The 21,411-nt window shown below is 38.6% G+C and overlaps 1 protein-coding gene across 1 annotated transcript in view; it reads left to right on the top strand.

Annotated features, from left to right (window-relative positions):
- The window catches only part of HAO1 (hydroxyacid oxidase 1), a 50,491-nt gene that overhangs the window by 13,280 nt on the left and 15,800 nt on the right, over positions 1 to 21,411 (top strand). The window contains exon 3 of the mRNA XM_019734922.2: positions 12,061 to 12,316. Within this exon, the coding sequence (XP_019590481.2) occupies positions 12,061 to 12,316 (256 nt within the window). The remainder of the gene's footprint in view (positions 1 to 12,060; positions 12,317 to 21,411) is intronic.

Below are 21,411 nucleotides of genomic sequence, written 5' to 3'. Positions count from 1 at the left end.
TCCCATCTCTATCCTCTACCTTCTAACTTTTATGCCAGCCCGGGAGAACATAGATGGTGGAATGAGCATTTGTGTACCTTTGATTTTCATTTCTCAGAGCTTCGTTCTTGGAAGAGAGGAGAGTAAGCAGATAGGCATTTATCTCTGGATCTTCCTGAAAACACAAATAGGTGTTTAATAAGTGCTGCATGAATTTAAAAAGTGATACTTCAAAGTTTTGCGAAAAATGATGATAGCCAACATTTATTTAGTAATTAATGTGTGCCAGGCAATTTGAATTCATTAACTCATATATCCCTGACCTCCATCTTAAAATGTATGAGGCCAAAGCCCTCACGATCTTTCTCCAATTTTTGTTGATGTGAAAACCGAGCTTGGAGAGGTTAATTACTTTGCTCAAGGTTACTGATCACTTATGAAATGTTGTCTGTAATAACCTGCTCAGGTACTGATATTTCCAAATATCGTTAACTGCAGCAAGAACCCTAGGGCAAGCTCTATGCTAACTGCAAATGTTCTGTCTTTACAGTTTTATCCCTTCAGTTTTGAGAGGCTGGAATAGAACAAGCCAAAGAACATGAAATTCATTAGGAAACATGAGCCTTGTGCAAAATTCAGGTGCATAAATAAAGGGGCCTGAAATTTAAACAAACAAAAATTAAAACCCTTAACACCCTTAAGATAGAAAGAAAATAGCTGGGAAACCCTGAGAGGAGAGCAGTGTGCCATGCATTGTGTTATGAATAAGAGATTCATTGCAATAGATGATTTAGTCAACATTTTAATAATTGACAATTGTTATAATATTTAAGCATTCATAAATGCTTCTTGTAATGGCACATTCATTTGAAATTCTGTTAGGTTGTTATTTTTTTATTAGTATCAGGTGTACAAAACAATGTAATAGTTAGACACTTACACCCCTCACAAGATGATAACCCCCCTTCCCCAATCTTCTACCCTCTGACATCGCATGCAGCCATTACATTTCCACTCTCTCTATTCCTTATGCTGTACTCCGCTTCTTGTAAAGATTATATATGTGTGTATATATATATATATATATATATATATATATATATATATATATATGTAATTATAGTTGACATTCATTATTATTCAGCTTCAGGTGTACACCGCAGTGGTCAGGCATCTACACCATCCATGAAGTGGTCTCTGTAATAGTACAAGTGACCATCGGATACCCTACAAAATCTTCACAACATTATTGATTATATTCTCCAAACTGTCCTTCCTATCCCTGTGGCAATATTGTGACTACCAATTTGTGCTTTCTAATCCCCTCACCTTCTCCCTCATCCCCACCCCCCTCCCATCTAGCACCCCTCAGTTTTTGTTCTATATCTCTGAGACTGTTTCTGATTAGTTTGCTCATTTTTTCTGGTCTTTAGGTTCCACATATAAGTGAGATCATATGGCATTTGTCTTTCTCCATCTGACTTATTTCACTTAGCATGATGTTCTCTAGGTCCATCCATATCATTGCAAATGGTTAAGATTTCATTCTTCTTTGTGGCCGAGTAATACTCCATTGTATAAATGTATCAGTTCCTTAATACAGTTGTCTACTGATGGGCATTTTAGTTGTTTTCATGTCTTAGCTGCTGTGAATAGCGCTGCAGTAAACATAGGGGTGCATATATTTTTTCAAATTAGCGTTTTGGATTTCTCTGGATAGAGTTATTGTGTGTGTGTGTGTGTGTGTGTGTGTGTGTGTGTGTGTGTTAAGGTTTCTCCTTCATATACACTTCAGGGATGAATATAAAATCATGTCTACCAACATTTAACATATTGAAGGAAATAGCAATAATAAACATAAATTTGAGTAGTATATAAAAGAGGTTAAATTTCCATCTTGCAACAAAAGGCAGAGCATCTATGACTTCTCAAAGAACCAAATCATAGAGTGTTTGCTATTCACTGAGGCTTTTAGGGCATCATCATGGAAACTCTCTTGTTTTATACACTGTGGCTGTAATAAAATTTTGCTTCATCCTCCATGGAGCTACATTAGCTCTTTTCTCCCTTTAAACATGGAAAGTGAAAAAGGAAGAGAGAAAAAAGAGATTAAATATTCATTTATCCTTTTGCTTCTGACTTGTTATATGGACAAGTGCCACATGAGGGAGTGCTGGGACCTCAAATAGAGAAAAATTAAAACCCACCTAATGCGTTCCAGGAATGCTCAGCATATTAGCAAATTCTTATTAAACTGTCAAAAGAAAAAAGAAAAAAAAGATTTTAAAAGAAATTCCTGCCCCTGGATGCAATTAGAGGCTACCACACAGGATTTGATGGGCCATAAAACCATTAAATCTAAACACTTTCTTTTTGAGCCTAAAAGGCCAGAACATTCCAAAGTGAAGTTTTGGGACTGAGCTATGACTTGACCACCTATTAAGGTGCAGGTGGAACAGATTGCACAATAACACAAAGAGCCATACAGACCCCAAAGAACTGAATTAGGGTATAGGTGAGAGCTGTAGCTGTTGAATTTTCTGGATTTTCCGAGATTAAGTGATCAACCTTAACATTGAGTGAAAGACCATTCAGCAAGAAAAATTGTCATTTCCTTTGCTCCAGACCCAAACGACGTATTTTTGAAAGCTTTATTGATTTATATATTTATGTGTTCTAGGTGACCGAGTAGATATACATTTCAGCATAACTATGAGGAAAATATCCCCATTATTCTCAATTTTACCTAAATCCAGGAAAAGCACCCAATTTGCTTTAAATGAAACTTTTACTCTTTCTGAAGTGAGTGTCTTTTTTGCCCCAGAAACTTGGACTTTACATTCCTATCATTAATCCTCACAATAGACCTGCGAGGTGATTATCATTTATCATTCTCCTCGCTTGACATGAAGAAGAAAGACACGCTTTACCAAGGTCTAGAGCTGGTCGGCGGTGAAGATGGACTTTGGGCCATTTCACTCTGGAGGCTAACCCAGTTCTTTGTCTTGGTACATGACATGTTTTATCCGTTTTTACTAAGGAGGAATAAAGGAGAAAGGACAGTTCACGGAAACTTTGTCCACATGACATCAGTTAAACGTTTGAAAGGGAATGCTTCTTTTCATCATTATAGTAAAAAAAAAAAAAAGCAATTCACACCTTTACACCTTTTCTCACCTTTATTTTCAACCTACATCAGCTGTTTTATGTTTTGAATCTTCTTTTCCAACAATTAAAAGTCAGCGGACATGCTCTTTTTGCATACATACTCATGTACATTATACATATACATGAATGTATATTAAAAGGTTTTGGACCTCCTTGATGTACAATGCATAGATGTATATTACATTTAAAGTATATAAGTCATACCTAAAAATTTTCAAAGAACTGATAGATTCAGTGTTTAAATCACTTTACAATGATATAGCTTCATTAATCAAAAGTAGCTATTAAAAAATTAGACTCTAGCTATATTAAAGACCAACACATCAAATGATATGATTTCTATGATTTTGCACCGTAATTTAAGCTATTGGGCAGCTTTCTTGAGATCATGAAATTGCTTCTTCTTGAAATATTGATGTTCCTTATAACATAAAGTGTGACAAGGAGAAGTCAGAGGGTCCCGTGTGTATCCCAATTCTGAGGTTCTTCAACCGAGGGAGGTTGATTGAAGATGTCATGTGCAAACTTGATATTCCTTGAAACCCTTTTAAAACGCTGCTTACTGAGGTGTGGTCTTCATGCCATCTGTCAGTTATGCCCGGACTTGACAAATGAACAAAATGACAGAATGATAATCTGGGAATCATTACACTACAACTCATGTTGTAGTCTGTTACAGAGTTCAGCCCAAGAGATAAAGTGGAAGCAAGGAAGGGAAGGCTAAGATGTCTTTAGGACTAACTGTTGCTTGAAAATATTTTCATACAGAAACACAGAGTTCTTGAGGTGTAGTGACAGTATGATCATTCATGATTTTACTGCTCCAAGTTCAGACAATGGACCATCATGAAAGCACTGGAAAGATGAAGTCTGGTTTCCGGGTCTTTCTTGGCAATGTTTACATTTGTTAAGTTCCCTAAATAGTAAATTAAGATTTGTTTGACCATGTTTAAATATTTCAAGCATAATTGTAATGGAAGTTTTGTTCTTCTCTTAGATGACTGACTTCAGAACATTTTTTATTTTTTCTGGGTAACCTTAATGGTAATTTTAGACATTCATGGAATAATGTTAATTGTGTCTTTAACAAACGGTATAATGATAGTTCTTGTGCCAAAAAGGTTGACACGCTCAATGGATATGAGAATGCACATTTATGCAAACCCTTCGGTGTGTCAGACTCTGAGTTTAGAACCACACAACTGCTTGGTACTTTGTCATTGCATATTTTCCCCATTATATAATGACTTCCTGTGCAGATGACAAAATGCAATTTCTTAACAAAATTTCAGCCAGCTGTTTTGGTGACTAAATTTTGCAGGAGATTTTTAATCAAGTGCACCTAAAAAACAACTTTAGGCCCTTTGAACATATGACCCCTTTGCCTTCAAACACATAATTTTAGAAACTTAAGTCACTTTTCCCCTAAAGGAAGACTATTTTCAAAGAAATCATTTGGACCCAAAGTAGCACGTTGTTTCATTGTTCTGCTCTAATCTGGGTATGTGATTTGTCCCACATGGATTAATGTTTCAAATAATAGACATTCACTTTCACTGATAATACATATTTTCCTCTGTTTGTTGTTGTAGTGGCTGTGGGTGAACATCATTCTCAGATGTATTATAACCCCCTTCCTTGTCAATCCTGGCATGACGCTGAACTTTAGTTTTACTTGATGATTCAGCATCTTATTTATATGTATAAGACTGTTGGGCCTGATATTAAACATTCGAGAGCTATTTTGCAATTGGTAAATTGTACCTTCTCAGCTTTGAGGAACCTCTCTCTCTTCTTCCTCACCTTCTGCCATTTTATTTTTATTTTATCATTTATTTTTGCATCTAATCTAAAATCTAGGAAGCTGGGCAAATCCTATGGAAGCAAGTTTATAAAATACGTCTGATAATGTTTAAGTGTGCTGAGGGGCTATTGATATAACGCAATTTAATGCCTTGACTTTAAAACTGGTAAGAGATGAATGCATAAGAAAATGTGGCAAATGTGCCTGTGTCTCTCTCCAGAGGGACACAGGTGGGATAGAAAGACACATTCATTAGCAGGATGTGACTGCCATTAGCAAGGGAGGCACCAGCCACTACCCACCCTACCACCACCAATATGCTTCCCCCTCCCATTGTTTGTAATGTCATGTCTTTACTCGCGCCATCAAATATCTCCCATTAACTTTGATGAGTCCTTGTGAAAGGACTGTACCTTGTCGTTCTCAAAGTATAGTTCATGAAACAAATATCAGTAGCATTGGAAAGCTTGTTAGAAATTCAAACTCTCAACTCCCACTACCTCACAAGAGCGCCTTCAAACTAACAGATGATTTAATCTAGTAAACACAGACCTACCGAGTCAGAATCTGAATTTTATCAACATCCCCACGTAAATCCTGTGCACAGCAAAGCTTGAGAAGCACTGGGAAGAGCCTTGCATGAAAGTTCCTGGTGTTTCCCAGCTAAAGGCATAGTTCAAATCCCCAAAGATAAAACAGTGTTAGATGCAGTGCAACTTGCATTCCCATTGGAAGACCCTCTAAAATGTTCTGAGAGCCAGCTGATTGCAGGACCACCTTAATGCCTGAAATGCAGCACGAAGGAAGAAGCAGACTCTAAATAAATGAGAGACGTGTACAAAGTAGTTTTCAATTAAAGCCGTGGGAGAGGCAGGCTTAGGGTCCACTCTCCTAAAACTTAAATCCACAATTGGTTTTTTGTCTTCTCTCCTCCACATTCACATTACCTGGATCAGAAATAAACATTTTCATTAAGGCTGGGGTAAAGTAGAACCCTGCCAAAATCTAGAAGCACAACTGGATTTCTTAGCCATAGGAAGAATTCTGCCAGTTCAAGCTGTTTTGCAAAGTTATTTACCTGCTCTAGCCCATTTAAATCACTGCATACTGGAGTTTAGAATTTGTGTCAACCCAAGAGGTGGCTGAATTTTATCTAATAGGAATTGATGTCAACCTCTGTAGTGAATTACAGGTTCCATAGCCTAGGAAATTGAGTTCACGCTCTACTTGAATGGTGGTTTGGGGATGCTGAACTACCCTCGATCATATGGCAAATTACTATAGACTCTTGCAGTGTTTCCCCACCCTAGGAAATGTGATGTAACTCCAATAAGAAACTTTATTTTGTGAGTGAGTCTGGGGATAGTTTTTATTCTGTTAAACAGAACGTACCAATGTTTCCCACTAGCCCATAGCTCATTTCAGGCTAGGGGAAGGAGCGATGGGTGATAGTTAAAAGTGACATTAATCTCATTTGTTTCCATCTAATTATATTTAATGAAAGAGTACACATATTATGTGCTATTGAGTCAGCTCCAGCTCCTGGTGACCCTGTGAATGAATGACATCCACAATGTCCTGTCCTCAGCTCCTGTAGACACATGCCTGTTCCTTACTTCTACTCTGCTCTTCCCCAGTGACTGTTTCAGTGCCTTCTGACCGGGGATTCTCATTTTTCAGCACTTTCTCTTGTTTCATTTTGGACTTGCCTCATATGCTTTTCAAAGTAAAACGTAAGAGAAAAAAATAAGAAAAGAAAACGCAGCAGTGGTTTAACCATTGCTTTCTGCTACACATTGTGTGAATCCAAACTACATGAGCTCTGGTCCGCGGTGTCACCATCACCAAACGCCTATGAAATGTAAGTGCCCCAGCAGGGAAATGAAAGGGTAGGGAAACAAAAACATGTAGTGAGAATTTTAAATTTTTTTCTTTCAGGAATTATTGTTTGATGGCTGGTCTAAGCAAACACTGACAGTCCTTTAGATCTACTCTGCGGTTCTCTCTATGGAAACCTGTAGACACATAAAGGGGAGGGAGTGGGGATGGTGAAAGGCATGTTTTTATTGTACCTCTTAGATTATTAGCTGTTGTCTTGTTCCTGGTTTTTCTGGGATTTGCACCTTGGGAATGTAGGCGTTATCTCCTCTGATAATCTCTCCCTATATAGGACGGATGGAGCAGGGAGTTCCTTGACCTGGAGAAAACTTCTTTGTCTTTTAACAGCTTTCTTCTTTAAACATTTGACATTATTTGCAAGAGAAGAGATGAATGGGTGTCTTGAGTGGCAAAACCATTCCATAAGAAAGCTCAGTGTGGAGAAGATTATGAATGAAATTAGATGTTGAAAAATCCAGGTTTTTGGTAAAATTAGGAAAATTTAAAAAGCTACCTAGGACTTTTTCCCCAAATAGTGTTAGGCATCCTTTCACTTAACCCTTTACAATTGCATGGGTTCAGAGTTTACAGAGAAAATGTTCACAAACATTGTCTCAGTGGATTATTAGGCAACGCTATGAGTAGACAGGGTAGCATCTGTGTTTATAGCTATTTTGCAAATGAAATGTGCCTTGTGGATGACACGGCTGAGACTGTAGTTCATGCCTTCTGACTGTCATTCCGTTGTATCCTATTGTCTTTCTGAGATATAGATATTACCTCCTAGGATATATATATATATATATATATATATATATATATATATATATATATATATAATGTTTATATATTTATCTTTGATGCTTCAATGCCTGAGACCTTACTAGTGTCTCTTTTAGAGATGATGCGCTTGCGTGTTACTCATTTTTCTTATATCAATGGCATAATGTATTACTGTTGCCTCTAAATAAAAAGAAGAAGAAGTAATGTCATGTATAAAAAGTATGAATATATCATCTAGAGCATTAAAAGTTTAGGTTTCTATCCTTGAAGTTATATCTTAGGGATGACAAAAGAGGAGATGAATGGAAGTAAGGAAACTGAAGAAATAGAGTCTTGTCATATGGGATCGATCTTTACATGATGGTGTAGTCACCTGGGTATAATTGCCAAGATTTTTAGCTTTGGATCAGCATTAGGGACCTTCATCGTGGGCAAGAGCCAGACCTTGCCTTTATAGTAATATCACCTCAGAGGTGATCTCATTTTGCCAGGAGTTACAAAAATGCAACTTGCAGTGGAGTCTTCCATTAGTGCCACACAAGTTGGAAACAGGACTCTGAGCTGATTCCTGTCCTTTGTAAAATAATCTGACAGTTGCTGTTTTTCAGAGCAGGAGGTCAGAGTTTCATTGTGGGAAATGAATAAGAAAGGAAAACAGATTTCAAAAACATTGCTGCTATGAAGCACCAGATTAGGATAACTCTAATTAGAATTTCTTCACAAAGTCTGACTATGCTAGCTTATTTATAAAATTTAAAAGCTTGTAAGTTTTGTCCCCAAAAGAGTGATGTGAGGTTGAAGGGTATATCTTTATGTCTCAGACAAAAGTGATATATAAAATATTTAGCAACCAGTACAGCAAAGCACTTGACCAATTAGAAGAGAGTCTCAGATGCTGTCTTTAGTGCTCTAACAGGGCTCTGGGTGTCCCCACCTCCGCCAGGCATTAACTTTTAAATTGCTGAATTTGGTAGAATGGGGGCAGGGTCCAGGGATTCTTTGGGGATGACATATCGAAGGGACTCTGGAGGGGGATTATTTACTTCAGAGCCATGGTAATTTACCAACAGAATGGAAGTATTTCAATATTTTAACAAGCAGAATTGTCATCCTGGCATGTACCAACTTAATCTCAGATCTGCCTGTAGTGGATTTAGGCAAAGGCATGATTGTCTCTCTTAGTGGTTCTTGCAAAATCCCAGACTACCTTATCTCATTCTCACATAAAGCTGTGTTGAAAACAATGGGTATAATTTATAATTTTCCTATATTATAGCAAATAATCATAAATGAATGGGGACCACAGTAATCAGTAATATATGTTCCAAGGAGAATGGAGCCTTCTAAGTTTTGCTCTTGTTTTCTTCTGGAAGTAATATCTTATCCTCAACTTACAATATGTCAGTACAGACTCTGATATTTCCTCTGCATTCGGGGAGAGAGTCTCATTAAATTCATTAAATCACCAAATATTTATTGAATGCCTACAACTGGAAACAAAAATTAGAGTTTTGAGGGCCCTGATTCAATATTTCAGCCTCATCTGATTTAATCATTGGAAAATAAACATCTAGCACCAGTAAACATCAGGAGCCATTAGTATCTGAACCAGCAGATTCGGGAACTAGATGGCATGGACTGGCCTTGCTTTTCTCTGGATGTATATATGAAGGCAAAATATTTGTGAGGGCTGACACCTCTGCAAGCTTAATGATTCAAGTGGAGTAGATAGGACTGAATGCATTGGTTTGTATCATTTCAATGATCTGTATGGAATGTCTGTAGATATTTCTTATGAATCAAAGATCTTTTTGAGGATTTTTTTTTATCTTTATTGGCAAAGCTGCTGCTCACCTGCATGATGCTTTTGTGTAAACTACAAAACAGTGCCCTGTCACATGATGGTCCTTTTCGCAGGACTACTTTGTGTAGCCACACTCTGCACCTACAGTATGTGGCAGGCTTTGTCCACTGGATTCCAAGTTTCTGTGCCTTCCCAAACCTGTTGGCATGATAGCGTCCCTCAGGCATGTGGCAAACCTGCTCCCTTGGGTGTTATGGCCCTGAAGTCTTGGGGGAGTGCATTTATCTATGCTTGCTTGATACCAGAGGAGTGTTTTGGGCATTTGGGAGCACTAGAAAGATAATTGCCCTGGGCAGGGGGATGGCGGGGAGGGGAGTGCAGGGATGGTGGTGATGGTCAAACATACTGGGTTCTCCAACTTTGCTGCCCATTTCTGTGTGACCTAACAAAGGTCACATTCTGCTCAGTACATAATTTCTTTGTGGGGAAATTGGTGGTTAGGGAATTCTGACCCAAGCAATCAATGTCCCTTGGTGCTCCTTTTTAACAGCAGTGGATGGCCTGAAGCTATTTTCCATATTTGCAAATCTTAATGAAGATCAGACAATGGTCCAGATGTTCATATGTGTTATTACTTAATAAAATGTGGTTTGTTGAACAACATTTTGCAAACCTTGAATCCCGATGAGAGAAATTCTCAAAGGAACACTCAGAGGGTACAGAGGGTACAGAGGGTGACACATAGATAATATAATCTCCTGTTCAGGTCTTCTTTACATGGATGATGACCTGAAGAACAGGGGTGAAAAACACCTTCGAAGTCATAGGAAAAATAGCATTTATCAGAAACAAAATCCATTTTATGACCATTTGAACTTAGCGTTTTACAATCAAATGATAATGCTACTATTTAAATGTCTAAATTGGGTCCAAGACTAGCAGCATCCACATCACCTAGAGCTGGTTAAAAAGGCAAGTTCTTGGGCTTCATCTCAGACCTACTGATTCAGAGACTCTAGGGGTGGGTTTTAGAACCTGAGTTTTCACAAACACTCCAAGGGATTTGATGGTCCACTTTGAGAAGGATGGAAGTTTCTAACCTCTCAACATTCATGTCTCTTGATTCTCTCATCACCCTATGAATATCCGTTGGACAACTACTTTTACTCTCATTTGATATGTGGTGGACACACAGATAAGTCGAATGACCCAGTGTCATAGAGTCAGTTTCATATGTTAATTATCTCTTTGCATGTTTGGTATGTGGCATATATGCATTGTATCAGTTTGTCCTCCACTAAAGCTGACCTCAATTTTACTACCTATTTTTGGATGAAAGCTTATTACCCATGTTCTTTCAAATTCTCTAAGACAAGTGGTTAGAGGACTCTATCTAATTTTCATTTATTTGTTTATTTTTTGATATCTTGCTCAAAAGGGTGTGAGGAAACTGCTGTCTATTTGGGATGTCTAGCATATGAATTTTATAAAGTTTTAAAAGACATAAATGGTAGAACACAATTTTACTAAAATTTTTAAAGAAAAAATTAATCTCATCCATAATTCTCCCACATATCATTAGTAATTAGTTCATTTAGGCTCATATACCAATAACCACATTTGTACAAATGTGGAATCCTGTTATATATGTCATTTTGTAGTCTTTTTTGCTTCCTTAATATATCTTGAACATCTCTTTATTTTCATTAATTTTTTTCATTAATGTAATAGTCAGAAACAGAATATATAACATATTATATATATATATATATATATATATATATATATATATATACACACACACATATATATATATATATATATATATATATATATATATATATACACACACACATATATATATACACATAGAGAGAGAGAGACAGAGACAGAGAGAGAGACAGAGACAGAGAGAGAAAGAGACAGACAGAGAGACAGAGACAGAGAGAGAGGAATATCTATCTACCAAAATCTAGTGAGCTATTTAAAGAATTAATTCATGCAATTGTAGAGGCTGGCAAATCCAAAATCTTTAGTGTAAGCTGGCAGAATGGAGACCCAGGGATGAGCTGATATTGTAATTCAAGTCTGAAGACAGACTACTGACAGAATTCCCTCTTCCTCAGGGAAGGTCCATATTTTTCTTAACTCCTGCAACTGATTGGGTGAGGCCCTCCAGATTATGGAGAGTAATCTGCTTTACTCAAAGTCTGCTGGTTTAAATGTTAAATTCATCAAAAATACCTTCACAGCAATACCCAGACTTATTTGAGCAAATATCTGGATACCATGATGTAGCCAAATTGACACATAAAATAAACCATCACAAAAATAGTACCTTTAATGGATGTGTACATTTCATCTTGTATGTGAACTACATTTTATCCAATCTTCTAAGGTGGAATATTCAGATTGTTCCCATTTTTTTCACCTTACATATGCCTCATCTTTGGCTATTTATCTCGTTTTTATCTTCAAGATCAATTCACAAATTGTGGAAAGGAATGCCTATTTCTAACTTTACCAAGATTTGACTTCTTATTGCCAGATTGCCCTTTAGATGTCTTTACCCCTTGAACTACAACTAAAGTCTTTGAAGTGGGGAAAATGTCAGGCATGCCTTGATCTTCCCTGTCTTCCTCAGCCTGCAGGTCACTGGGAACCGGCATGATGCTGAGTTCCTGGGCCACCTCCTCAATTGAAGAAGTGGCAGAGGCTGGTCATGAGGCGCTTCGCTGGCTGCAGCTGTACATCTACAAGGATCGTGAGGTCACCAAGCAGCTAGTGCAACGGGCCGAGCGCATGGGCTACAAGGCCATCTTTGTGACAGTGGACACCCCTTACCTGGGCAACCGCTTCGACGATGTGCGTAACAGGTTCAAGCTGCCACCCCAACTCAGGTAACCAATGGTATCTGATCCCCTAGGCCCCTGAGATGGTTTTCTAATGCTCTTTGCTCTTGTCATAAGCCAGCTCCAAAGACATGCTCCAGTTTCTAAGTGGGTGCCCCGGGGAATTATTTCTTCACAAAATATTGGTCCCAATGTATGGTTGAAAGGGATCTCATCTAGGAATGATAGGGCCTGGGTTCTAGAGATAGCATCTTTGCCAAATATACATAATCTCCAACAAGTCACACCCCCCCTTATGGATGTCACATACTTGAGCTATAAAACAGAAATAGGAATTACCCATATACTTATAAAAGTCAAATAAACTTACATACCAGAGAGCATTAAGGGCTTTTAGAAGTATGAATTGCCACATAGATGGAAGATAATACAGCCCAAGCAACTGTTTTATTGTGATCCCAATACCCTAGTTCTTTGCTGAAATCAAAGAGCCACCTTTTAACTTTATTTTTCATTGTATTTTGAAAAAAACTGTGGGTTTGAAGGTTGAAGAAAGCTTAAAGAGTTGAGACAGAAGGAGCCACATGTTTAATCCCTTACCTCCTACCTTTTCTTTCAGCAATGTTCCTCTTTAATTGTGGATCAAGATTCATTCATTCTTTTACTGGTTCATTCATTCATTCACTTACTCACTTATCTTAGCAAAAACAATATATCTAGTAATCTATAAATGAGCTATGATGGTTTTATTGGGTCATTCAGCTTTAGCCCAGTAGCAGGGAATTCTCCTTTTTCCTGTAATAATTTAGGATAAGAATCATCTTGATTCTAAGATGGGAATTCAGTGTTTACGGAGAAAGACCCCAACATCGCTAAGCTCTTTTCCTTTTGCATTTTTCCTTTCTCCAGTTCCCACTCAAATCTGCTCTTCAGTTTTTTATTCCAATGTGTGACTGATATCCTCAGGGCTAACAGTATTTGAACAGAAATCAAAATCTTAGTTCTAATAGAAGAGATTTTGATGATGGGATGTCAACGCATACTTGGCAGTATGTGGAACAATGAGAAGTTTCCTTGGATCCTAGACCTCACTTCACATGGACCATTGCTTACTCTATCTACATATAAAGTTAACCCTTCTAAAAGATCCAAAATCTGAAAGTTTCAAAATCAAATCCACATTCCATATAAGGACAAAAAGATTGTTGGAAGCCAGGAGTTCCATAAATGCTATCGAGTGGGATGTATCTCAACCATCACATAAATCCATATACAGTCTTGTGTATTACATATAGCTCTGCTGAGTATATACCTATTTGTTGCGACCTGCACAACACAAGCCGTGGGAAGGCGAGGGAGGCGGCGAGGGTTAAACTATAATAAAGGGACAAAGACTCATGTACAGTTAAATCACAGAGGACCAAGGGACTGGCAGCCTCAAGAGACTGGACAGTATTTATTGATTACAAACAATGAGCATCACATGATTAGAGGCAGGGTCTATGAAACTCTTACATCATTTCAAAAAAATGATTTCAACACCCAATTCTTTGTCCCAAAATAGCCGAAGCATGTCAACCCCAAATGACTAAGGTGCCGTATGCACCACCCTGGGGGAGAGAGTCTCTCTCGGAGAAACTGTCCCTTGAGCTGAGCAGTAAGAGCTAGATCTTATCGCTCTAATGGGCCTCTCTCACAATAAGGTGAGAGGGAGTAGCAGAGGCAAGCAGCAGCTTCCCACAAAAGGAAGGAGGGGCAAGGCTCCCTCCTATTATTTCTTTTTTTTTTTTTTTTAATTTATTGGGGTGACAATTGTTAGTAAAATTACATAGATTTCAGGTGTACAATTCTGTATTACATCATCTATAAATCCCATTGTGTGTTCACCACCCAGAGTCAGTTCTCCTTCCATCACCATATATTTGATCCCCCTTACCCTCATCTCCCACCCCCACCCCCTTACCCTCTGGTAACCACTAAACTATTGTCTGTGTCTATGAGTTTCTGTTTCTCATTTGTTTGTCTTGTTCTTTTGTTGTTTTTGGTTTATATACCACATATCAATGAAATCACATGGTTCTCTGCTTTTTTTGTCTGACTTATTTTGCTCAGCATTACACTCTCAAGATCCATCCATGTTGTCACAAATGTTCTTATATCATCTTTTCTTACCGCCGAATAGTATTCCATTGTGTATATATACCACATCTTCTTTATCCATTCATCTATCGAAGGACATTTTGGTTGTTTCCATGTCTTGGCCACCATAAACAAAGCTGCAGTGAACATTGGAGCACACGTGTCTTTATGTATAAATGTTTTCAGATTCTTTGGGTAGATACCCAGGAGAGGGATTGCTGGGTCATATGGTAATTCTATTCGTAATTTTTTGAGGAACCTCCGAATAGAAAAAAATTACGAATAGAATTTATTATTTCTTATAGCAGCTCATTGGGGTCTCAACGGGGTCCCGTCTGGCTTGAGTTGTCCCTCCCGTGAGGAATCTTACTCGTCTTTGACCACAGACCCTTCTCTTGAAGACCAGATGGAAAGAATCAGGATATTATAAGCTCAACCCCAGAAAGGCACAATCCCACAACTTCTTCTTTCCTTAGGGAATTTTTGGGGGGGACAGACGGCTAGGTTACTGTGTGACCACACCCCTATTTGAGTATAAAGTGTTGTGTATAAAATCTTGCTGTTGAGCCTTATGTAAATTAGCTATGTGATATAATCTCTGTAATAATTCCAGGCAGGTTTAGGATATTAATTCTGCACATGGTACCTTTAGTAACCAATGACAAAAAGAGAGAATGCTCTTCCTGTCAGACCTGCCAGTAAACCTGCTCCATATATCCCAGACACAGCGTTGCCCAAACACCGGGCGTGTCATTCTAAGAAAACAAAAACAAAAGGTTCCTGACATAGTCCTGCTTATTGCCAAATTCATCAGAAAATGGATGGCTTCAAAGTTCCCTAATATGAGATCTGTATTCACATTATTTCTCTATTTTGATTACCTTATTTTTCAGACTTTCTAAAATAATTAGTTTCCCCCTATTTAGTCTTCTGACAGCAAACATTTCTCATTATTTCCCTTTGGCCATTTGAAAAGGAGTTCGTTTTCTTTTCTTTTCTTTTTTTTTTTTTTTTTTTTTTGGCCTCCTGTTAATACTACTACTAACAACAACAATAATAAATAACATATTAGTTGTTTTTGTTTTTTGTTTTTTCAGCTTAATAAGCACTTTCTTGTTCTGGGTAACAAAAGGTGTTCACGGTGATATCTACTTAGCTAGGGGAGATGACACAGTTGTTAATTCTGGCTGGTATCTCTTGCTCCTTCAGTGCCACGGCCACTCAGTCAGGAGTGGGAAGATTGATTTGCTTTTTTCCTTTTTGCGCTGCTCCTGGGCTCCCACCCAGATGATGCGAGAGACCATGAGACAAAGGCTCTTTTCAGCTGTCCATGTGCACAGGAGGGGCCACAGCTTCACAGCTTGTCACATCTCCCATCTGAAGATGAGCAAATAATGAACAACACACCCAGATGACTGGGAACACAGGAAACACCCCACAGCCCGGTACCCCCAGCCCCCAGAGCGCATGCTGGCCTTGTTTGTCCTGGTGACCTTCAGGGCGGGCCAGCACCTTCCGGTCAGCTCCTCCGTGGCCCTCATTCAGCAGTCGAAGGCAGCCCACACGAATGGGAGGCCCAGGCTTCCGCTTGAGGCCACATGTAACCGAAAAGCTCATCTGTTACAGCCTGATATGAAATCAGGTTTCTTTCTGAAACTGACCTGACTCATAGAAGGTGAAGCCGGGCTTTTCAGAAGTGAGGTTTGGCAGGCGAGGGAGGCAGGAAATCCAGAGGAGAAAGAGTCTGTAAAGCAGTGGCTCCTTCCAGCCCTTGCCACTTCCTCTGCCTGGGTGGGGGGAGGGTCCCGACTTTTGGCATCTGGGAACCAGCCAGAGTTCAGGAGTTTGGTAGTCTCTGCTTGATCTGTATGCAAAACACATATTTGTGTGTACATTGTGATTGAGATGGAGGTTCCTGAAACTGAGAGGGAGTAGGGAGAATGCCTGTCTGCTCTTGGAAGAAGCAAGGAATGAAGACAGTTCACCAGACTGATTCCTGAGGTTTTGAGGCAGGGGCTTTTGTCTTTCTCTCTATCCCATGGAAATGGTTCATTTCCTCTGGATAAAGATTTGGCTCTTCGGTGTAGTGCCAGAGAAATTGAAAAAGAAGAAAAGTAATTTCCAATCACTGACTAAGATCACGGTAAATCATGACACGTATCCCTTTAATGATTTGCCTGGGGACATGTTTCCTTAAGCCCTGAAATGATTTCTTAATCACAACAACCAGAACAGATCACACAAAATCAGGTCAGACTGCTGCTTTCTTCCCAGCCCTCTGACAATAAAAGTGGCCTGTGAAGCTTTACATGAGCAGGCCCCCCATTACTTTTCTGACCTCATCTGCTAGCACCCTCATTTTTACTCACTCTTCTGAGCCACATTAGCTTCCCTAATTGTGTTTGCAACCTGCCAAGAGCACGTACACCTTATAGCCTCAGTACTGAATCACCCCTCTGCCTGTAACATTCTTTCTCAAAATCAACGTTCCACTAACGTCTTCACTTTCTTTACCTCTTGCTATCAGGGAATGGGTCTACCTATCTGTACATTGGGAAACCAAAATAAAAATAAACAGCAGAGATCAGAATAGAGACATAATATGTGTGGGAATCTTGAAGAGGTGGTGGGGAGGGAAACATTTTCGAAGGAGGACTTGATACATGGTCTAATTGCCTCTGAATTCTTGGGTTAGAAAACCATTCACAATATAAACCATGTCAAACAGAATAATGCCCTCCCAAAGATGCCAAAGTCCTAATCCCTGGAATCTGCAAATATTACTTTATACGGCAAAAAAGACTTTGCAGGTGTCACTAAGGATGTGAGATGTAAAGATTATCCTGGATTACCCTATAGGCTTAATGTAATTAGTCCTTATAAGAGGGAGGTCAGAGTGTCAGGGCCAGAGAAGGAAATGTGATGACAGAAGCAGAGGTTGGAATCATAGTATCAGGACTCAGGGAACCTAGGTGGTCTATAGAAGCTGGAACAGGCAAGGACATGGATTCTGCCCAAGAGCCTCCAGAACAGCCCTATTCCCACTATGAGTTTAGTCCAGTGAGAATCATGTTGGATTTCTGACATCCAGAACTGTAATGAATAAACTTGTGTCATTTTAAAGCCTCTAGGTTTGTGGTTATTTGTTATAGCAGCAACAGGAAGCATATACAACAACCCTGCTCTGCCTATTCCCTCTACAAGGTAGTTTCCCAATGAGGCCAAGTCTGATTACCATATTTAAAATTTCAAAGTAAGCCTCTACCAGCTCACTTCCCTCTTATCCTGCTCTACCTTTTTTTTTCTTTTTTTTTTTATAGTACTTATGTGCTAACATGCTCCATAAATTACTTACTGATTGTATTTATTGTTTATTTTCTGTCTCTCCTTGCTAGAGTGTCAACCCAATGTGACCAGGGATTTTTGACTGTTTAATTTACTGGTATATCCTAAGCATTTAAAACACCAGCACACAGTAGATGCTCAGTAAGTAATGGTGAATAAATAAATAAAATATATGGGATCATATGAGATTAACCCAATAAAACATGACTAGTAAAAAGTTGAACAAGGGTTTAATCTCACACTTAAAATCCATGCTCTGAAGCTTTCTTCTAATTATCTAGCCACACTGAAGAGAAAATTAGCAGGGTTATGGTTTCAATATAAGTGTTTTCCTAAGCACAGAATTAAAGGCTGGTGGACCATGTACCAATTCCTGTATGTATTACGAATCTATCTATATGTCTCTCTCATATTGGTTGTTATCTTTCATTTTGTGTCCCACTATGGAGACACATAGCTTTTTCTTTAATATTATATTACCAATACTTAAATAATATACATTTCTCAATAATATTTTATTATTATTCGTGTTACTATTGGTGAGTTAATAATGTTTAACTTCTTAATGTTTCTTTTAGTAGTTGTTACTATTTTTATGATGTAACTTACTAAAAGCTAAAATAATTTCTATATTAGGTTAAAAAGTATGTTTGAGGAACATTCAAGACACAATGAGTCCCTTACGAAGAAGAAATCCTATCCCTTCTCTTTGAGTCACTAAATAGATTGGGATTCAGAGAATTAAATCATAAGTAATCATGTTATTATTTTGATGTTGTCCCTTTCCTTCCTTATGAAATGGAATACTTTGGTTATCAGCAGCCGCTTTAAGTGTTTTTTGTGTATATGTCATAATTCAAATAAAAATAGCATTCATGGAGGTTTCCTTCAGAGCCATTGGTAAAACACTCCATCGCGGGTCTCTGTCAAGATATCTGAAAACTTTTTCTTGGCTTCTGGCTTTGAACAACGTTTTAGAGTAACAACAAGGCTTCATTGTGCACTGAAATTTCTGTAAGGCAACATTCATTCAAGTGTTGATCTGTATTTCACCGTCCAAGAATAACAACAGTTATTTATATAATTTTATCCATGTTTCTGTTTTTTCCTATCCATTTCACCCTTTCACCCCGCCCCTGCTGAAACACTGTAGCTTGTTTGGGAGGGGGTGGGGTGCTATGCAGAGTATATACACATACAGATGTTTTTCTTATCCCCCCCCTCCACCTCTGGTCTTGCTATGGGAGAGACAGACCGGACCTTTTTCTTAACAATATTACTTGAAATTTTTGCATTTAATATCATTCCTAAGTAATGGAATAGGTCTCCATAATCAGGGTATATTTATCGATCAGAAGTTAGCTTAATTCAAGTTAGAATGACAATAGAAGACCCCAGTGATAAAATGTACAACCCTAAGTAGTTTGGTGAAAAGATATGCAACTATTTCAGCTAAAATCCCTACCAAAGTTCACCAAATAGATGAGTACCTGTATGACTCTAATGGAATTGGAATTTTCTCTGATCTTTAATGGCCACCCAAGTTCATGAAACTGTAGGACTAACTGTTTAATTGTTATAATGAAAACTTTGCCAGTGGCTTGAGTACAGTTATGTGGGTTGTGAATGTTCATGTCCTATGATAATATATGCCATCTAAGCTACCCAATCAGCTATTTTAGTTGAAAGTACATTAAAATGTAAAACGTATTAAACTTAGTTTTGTTTTAACGGAAGTCTTATGTTTCTTTTAAAAAATAGTTTTAAAATAGTGTGTCTGAGCACTTCGAGGTTGATATAAAATGGTTATATATATGGCTCCAAGATCCTTTTTATATTTCAGTGGCAGAGCTAGTGGAAAGGAAAAAGAGCTATGACAAAGCCAGAGATCAATGAATAGCTGTTTTTTTGTTTGTTTGTTTTTTTTGCCCAAAGAGATGATTTGCTAGCAGGGTCGTTTATAATGTGCAGAAGAGCAATGTGAATCCAGCTCATTGTCATCATTCAAAGATACCTTTCAGAGGAACTGAAGTTCACAATTGGATTTGAGACTGTAGGCAGCTAAGTCATATTTAAGATATCATTGTGTATCCAGATGGCCATCCATCCAACTAATGGTCACAGTTGCAGGCGGAAGAGACTTTGTTCCTAGTTTAGGAAATTCCCAAAATCTAGTAAGGCTATCAGGACATTAGACCAAGAGAAAAGACTTCAGGTATAGAGTGAGCCAGTAGCAGCATCTTAGAGGTGAGTTAGAGAAATTCCGGGCCAAGCTGAGTTAACAAAATTCGACATAGGGGAAGACAGCAACTCAGTGGAGCTGTGTCTCAGTTTGGGTTCCTGTGGGAGCAGACTGGAGCCAGTGATTGAAGTGCTGGCAGTTCCTTCAGAAGATGAAGGGAATACTGGTAGAGGAGTGGGAGACTGATGCAGAGGAGGGAAGGCAGTGAACAATGGTCATGTTACCAAGACAGTTACAACTGTGGTCAACTGAAGCTTAATCCTGCTGGGAAAGTCTGGGATATCATGTAGAAGATGTCTCAGAGTTAGTCTACCTAGGCTGGGGTATGTATACATTAAAATACCTGACATTTTAAGTCTGTTGTGTGGGTGGTGACTCAGACTCCAGGAGCAAGAGAATGACATGTGTATTAGATTCTCCAGAGAAATAGGACCAATAGGATATATACTAGTGTGTATATATATAAGAAACATTACTTGAACTGTGTGGTATGTGAATGATATCTTAGTAGAGCTATTTTTAAAAAATCACCAAAAAAGAAAAAAAATCAGCTACAGAAACCTGGGGAGCTGCCTGAGTTGCTGCTTAGGGAGCAAGAGAGAGAGATTGATTATGAGAGATTAGCTCACATGATTATGGAGGCTGAGAAGACCCATGATCTGCTGTCTACAAGCTGGAGGCCCAGGAAAATCAGTGATGGTGTTCCAGTCCCAACCCGAAGGCCTGAGAACCAGGGGACCAATAGGATAAGTCCTGACCTGAGTCTGAAGGCTTGACAACCAGTAGTTCCAATGTCCAAGAGCAGGGGATGGTGGATATCCCAACTCAAGCAGAGAGCACAAATTTGTCCTTCCCTCACTTCACCTTCTTGTTCAAATCGAGCTTTCAACAGGTTAGATGATGCCCAACCACATTGGTGAGGGTGACCATCTTTACTCGGTTTACAAATTCAAATGCTAATCTCATCCAGAAACATCCTCACAGAAATACCCAGAAATGTTCACCATCCCTTAGCCCAGTCAGTTAAGTAGATACATAAAATTAACCATTACACCACAGGCAAACAAATGAAGGTCTTGATAATCGGAAAGCTCATGCCCTGCTGCAGATTGTCTGGAAGATTGGGAAGTTTGAGTCAGCAGGTGGAAAGCCTCAAAGACAGCACCTGAATTGAGAAAGGAAAAGCAAGAACTGATAACTCACCTTCTGAGAAACGTTCCACTTCTTCCTAAACCCACCATAATAGTAAGAGGAAACTGTCTATAATGGCCACAGACAGAAGAGGTTAGAACATGTTATTGAAGTTCCTATCTTCTCTAGAATTTTACGAAGGACATTGGAAGGTTTCCTGAAGTCAAATGCAATTGCCAGGTTGCAATTGAGATCTGAATAAAGAGAACGTAATCGGAAGTCAATA

The sequence above is a fragment of the Rhinolophus sinicus genome, linkage group LG13, assembly GCF_036562045.2.
Source record: "Rhinolophus sinicus isolate RSC01 linkage group LG13, ASM3656204v1, whole genome shotgun sequence".
In the NCBI taxonomy this organism is placed as follows: domain Eukaryota; kingdom Metazoa; phylum Chordata; class Mammalia; order Chiroptera; family Rhinolophidae; genus Rhinolophus; species Rhinolophus sinicus.
This window is presented reverse-complemented; position numbering and strand designations above follow the sequence as displayed.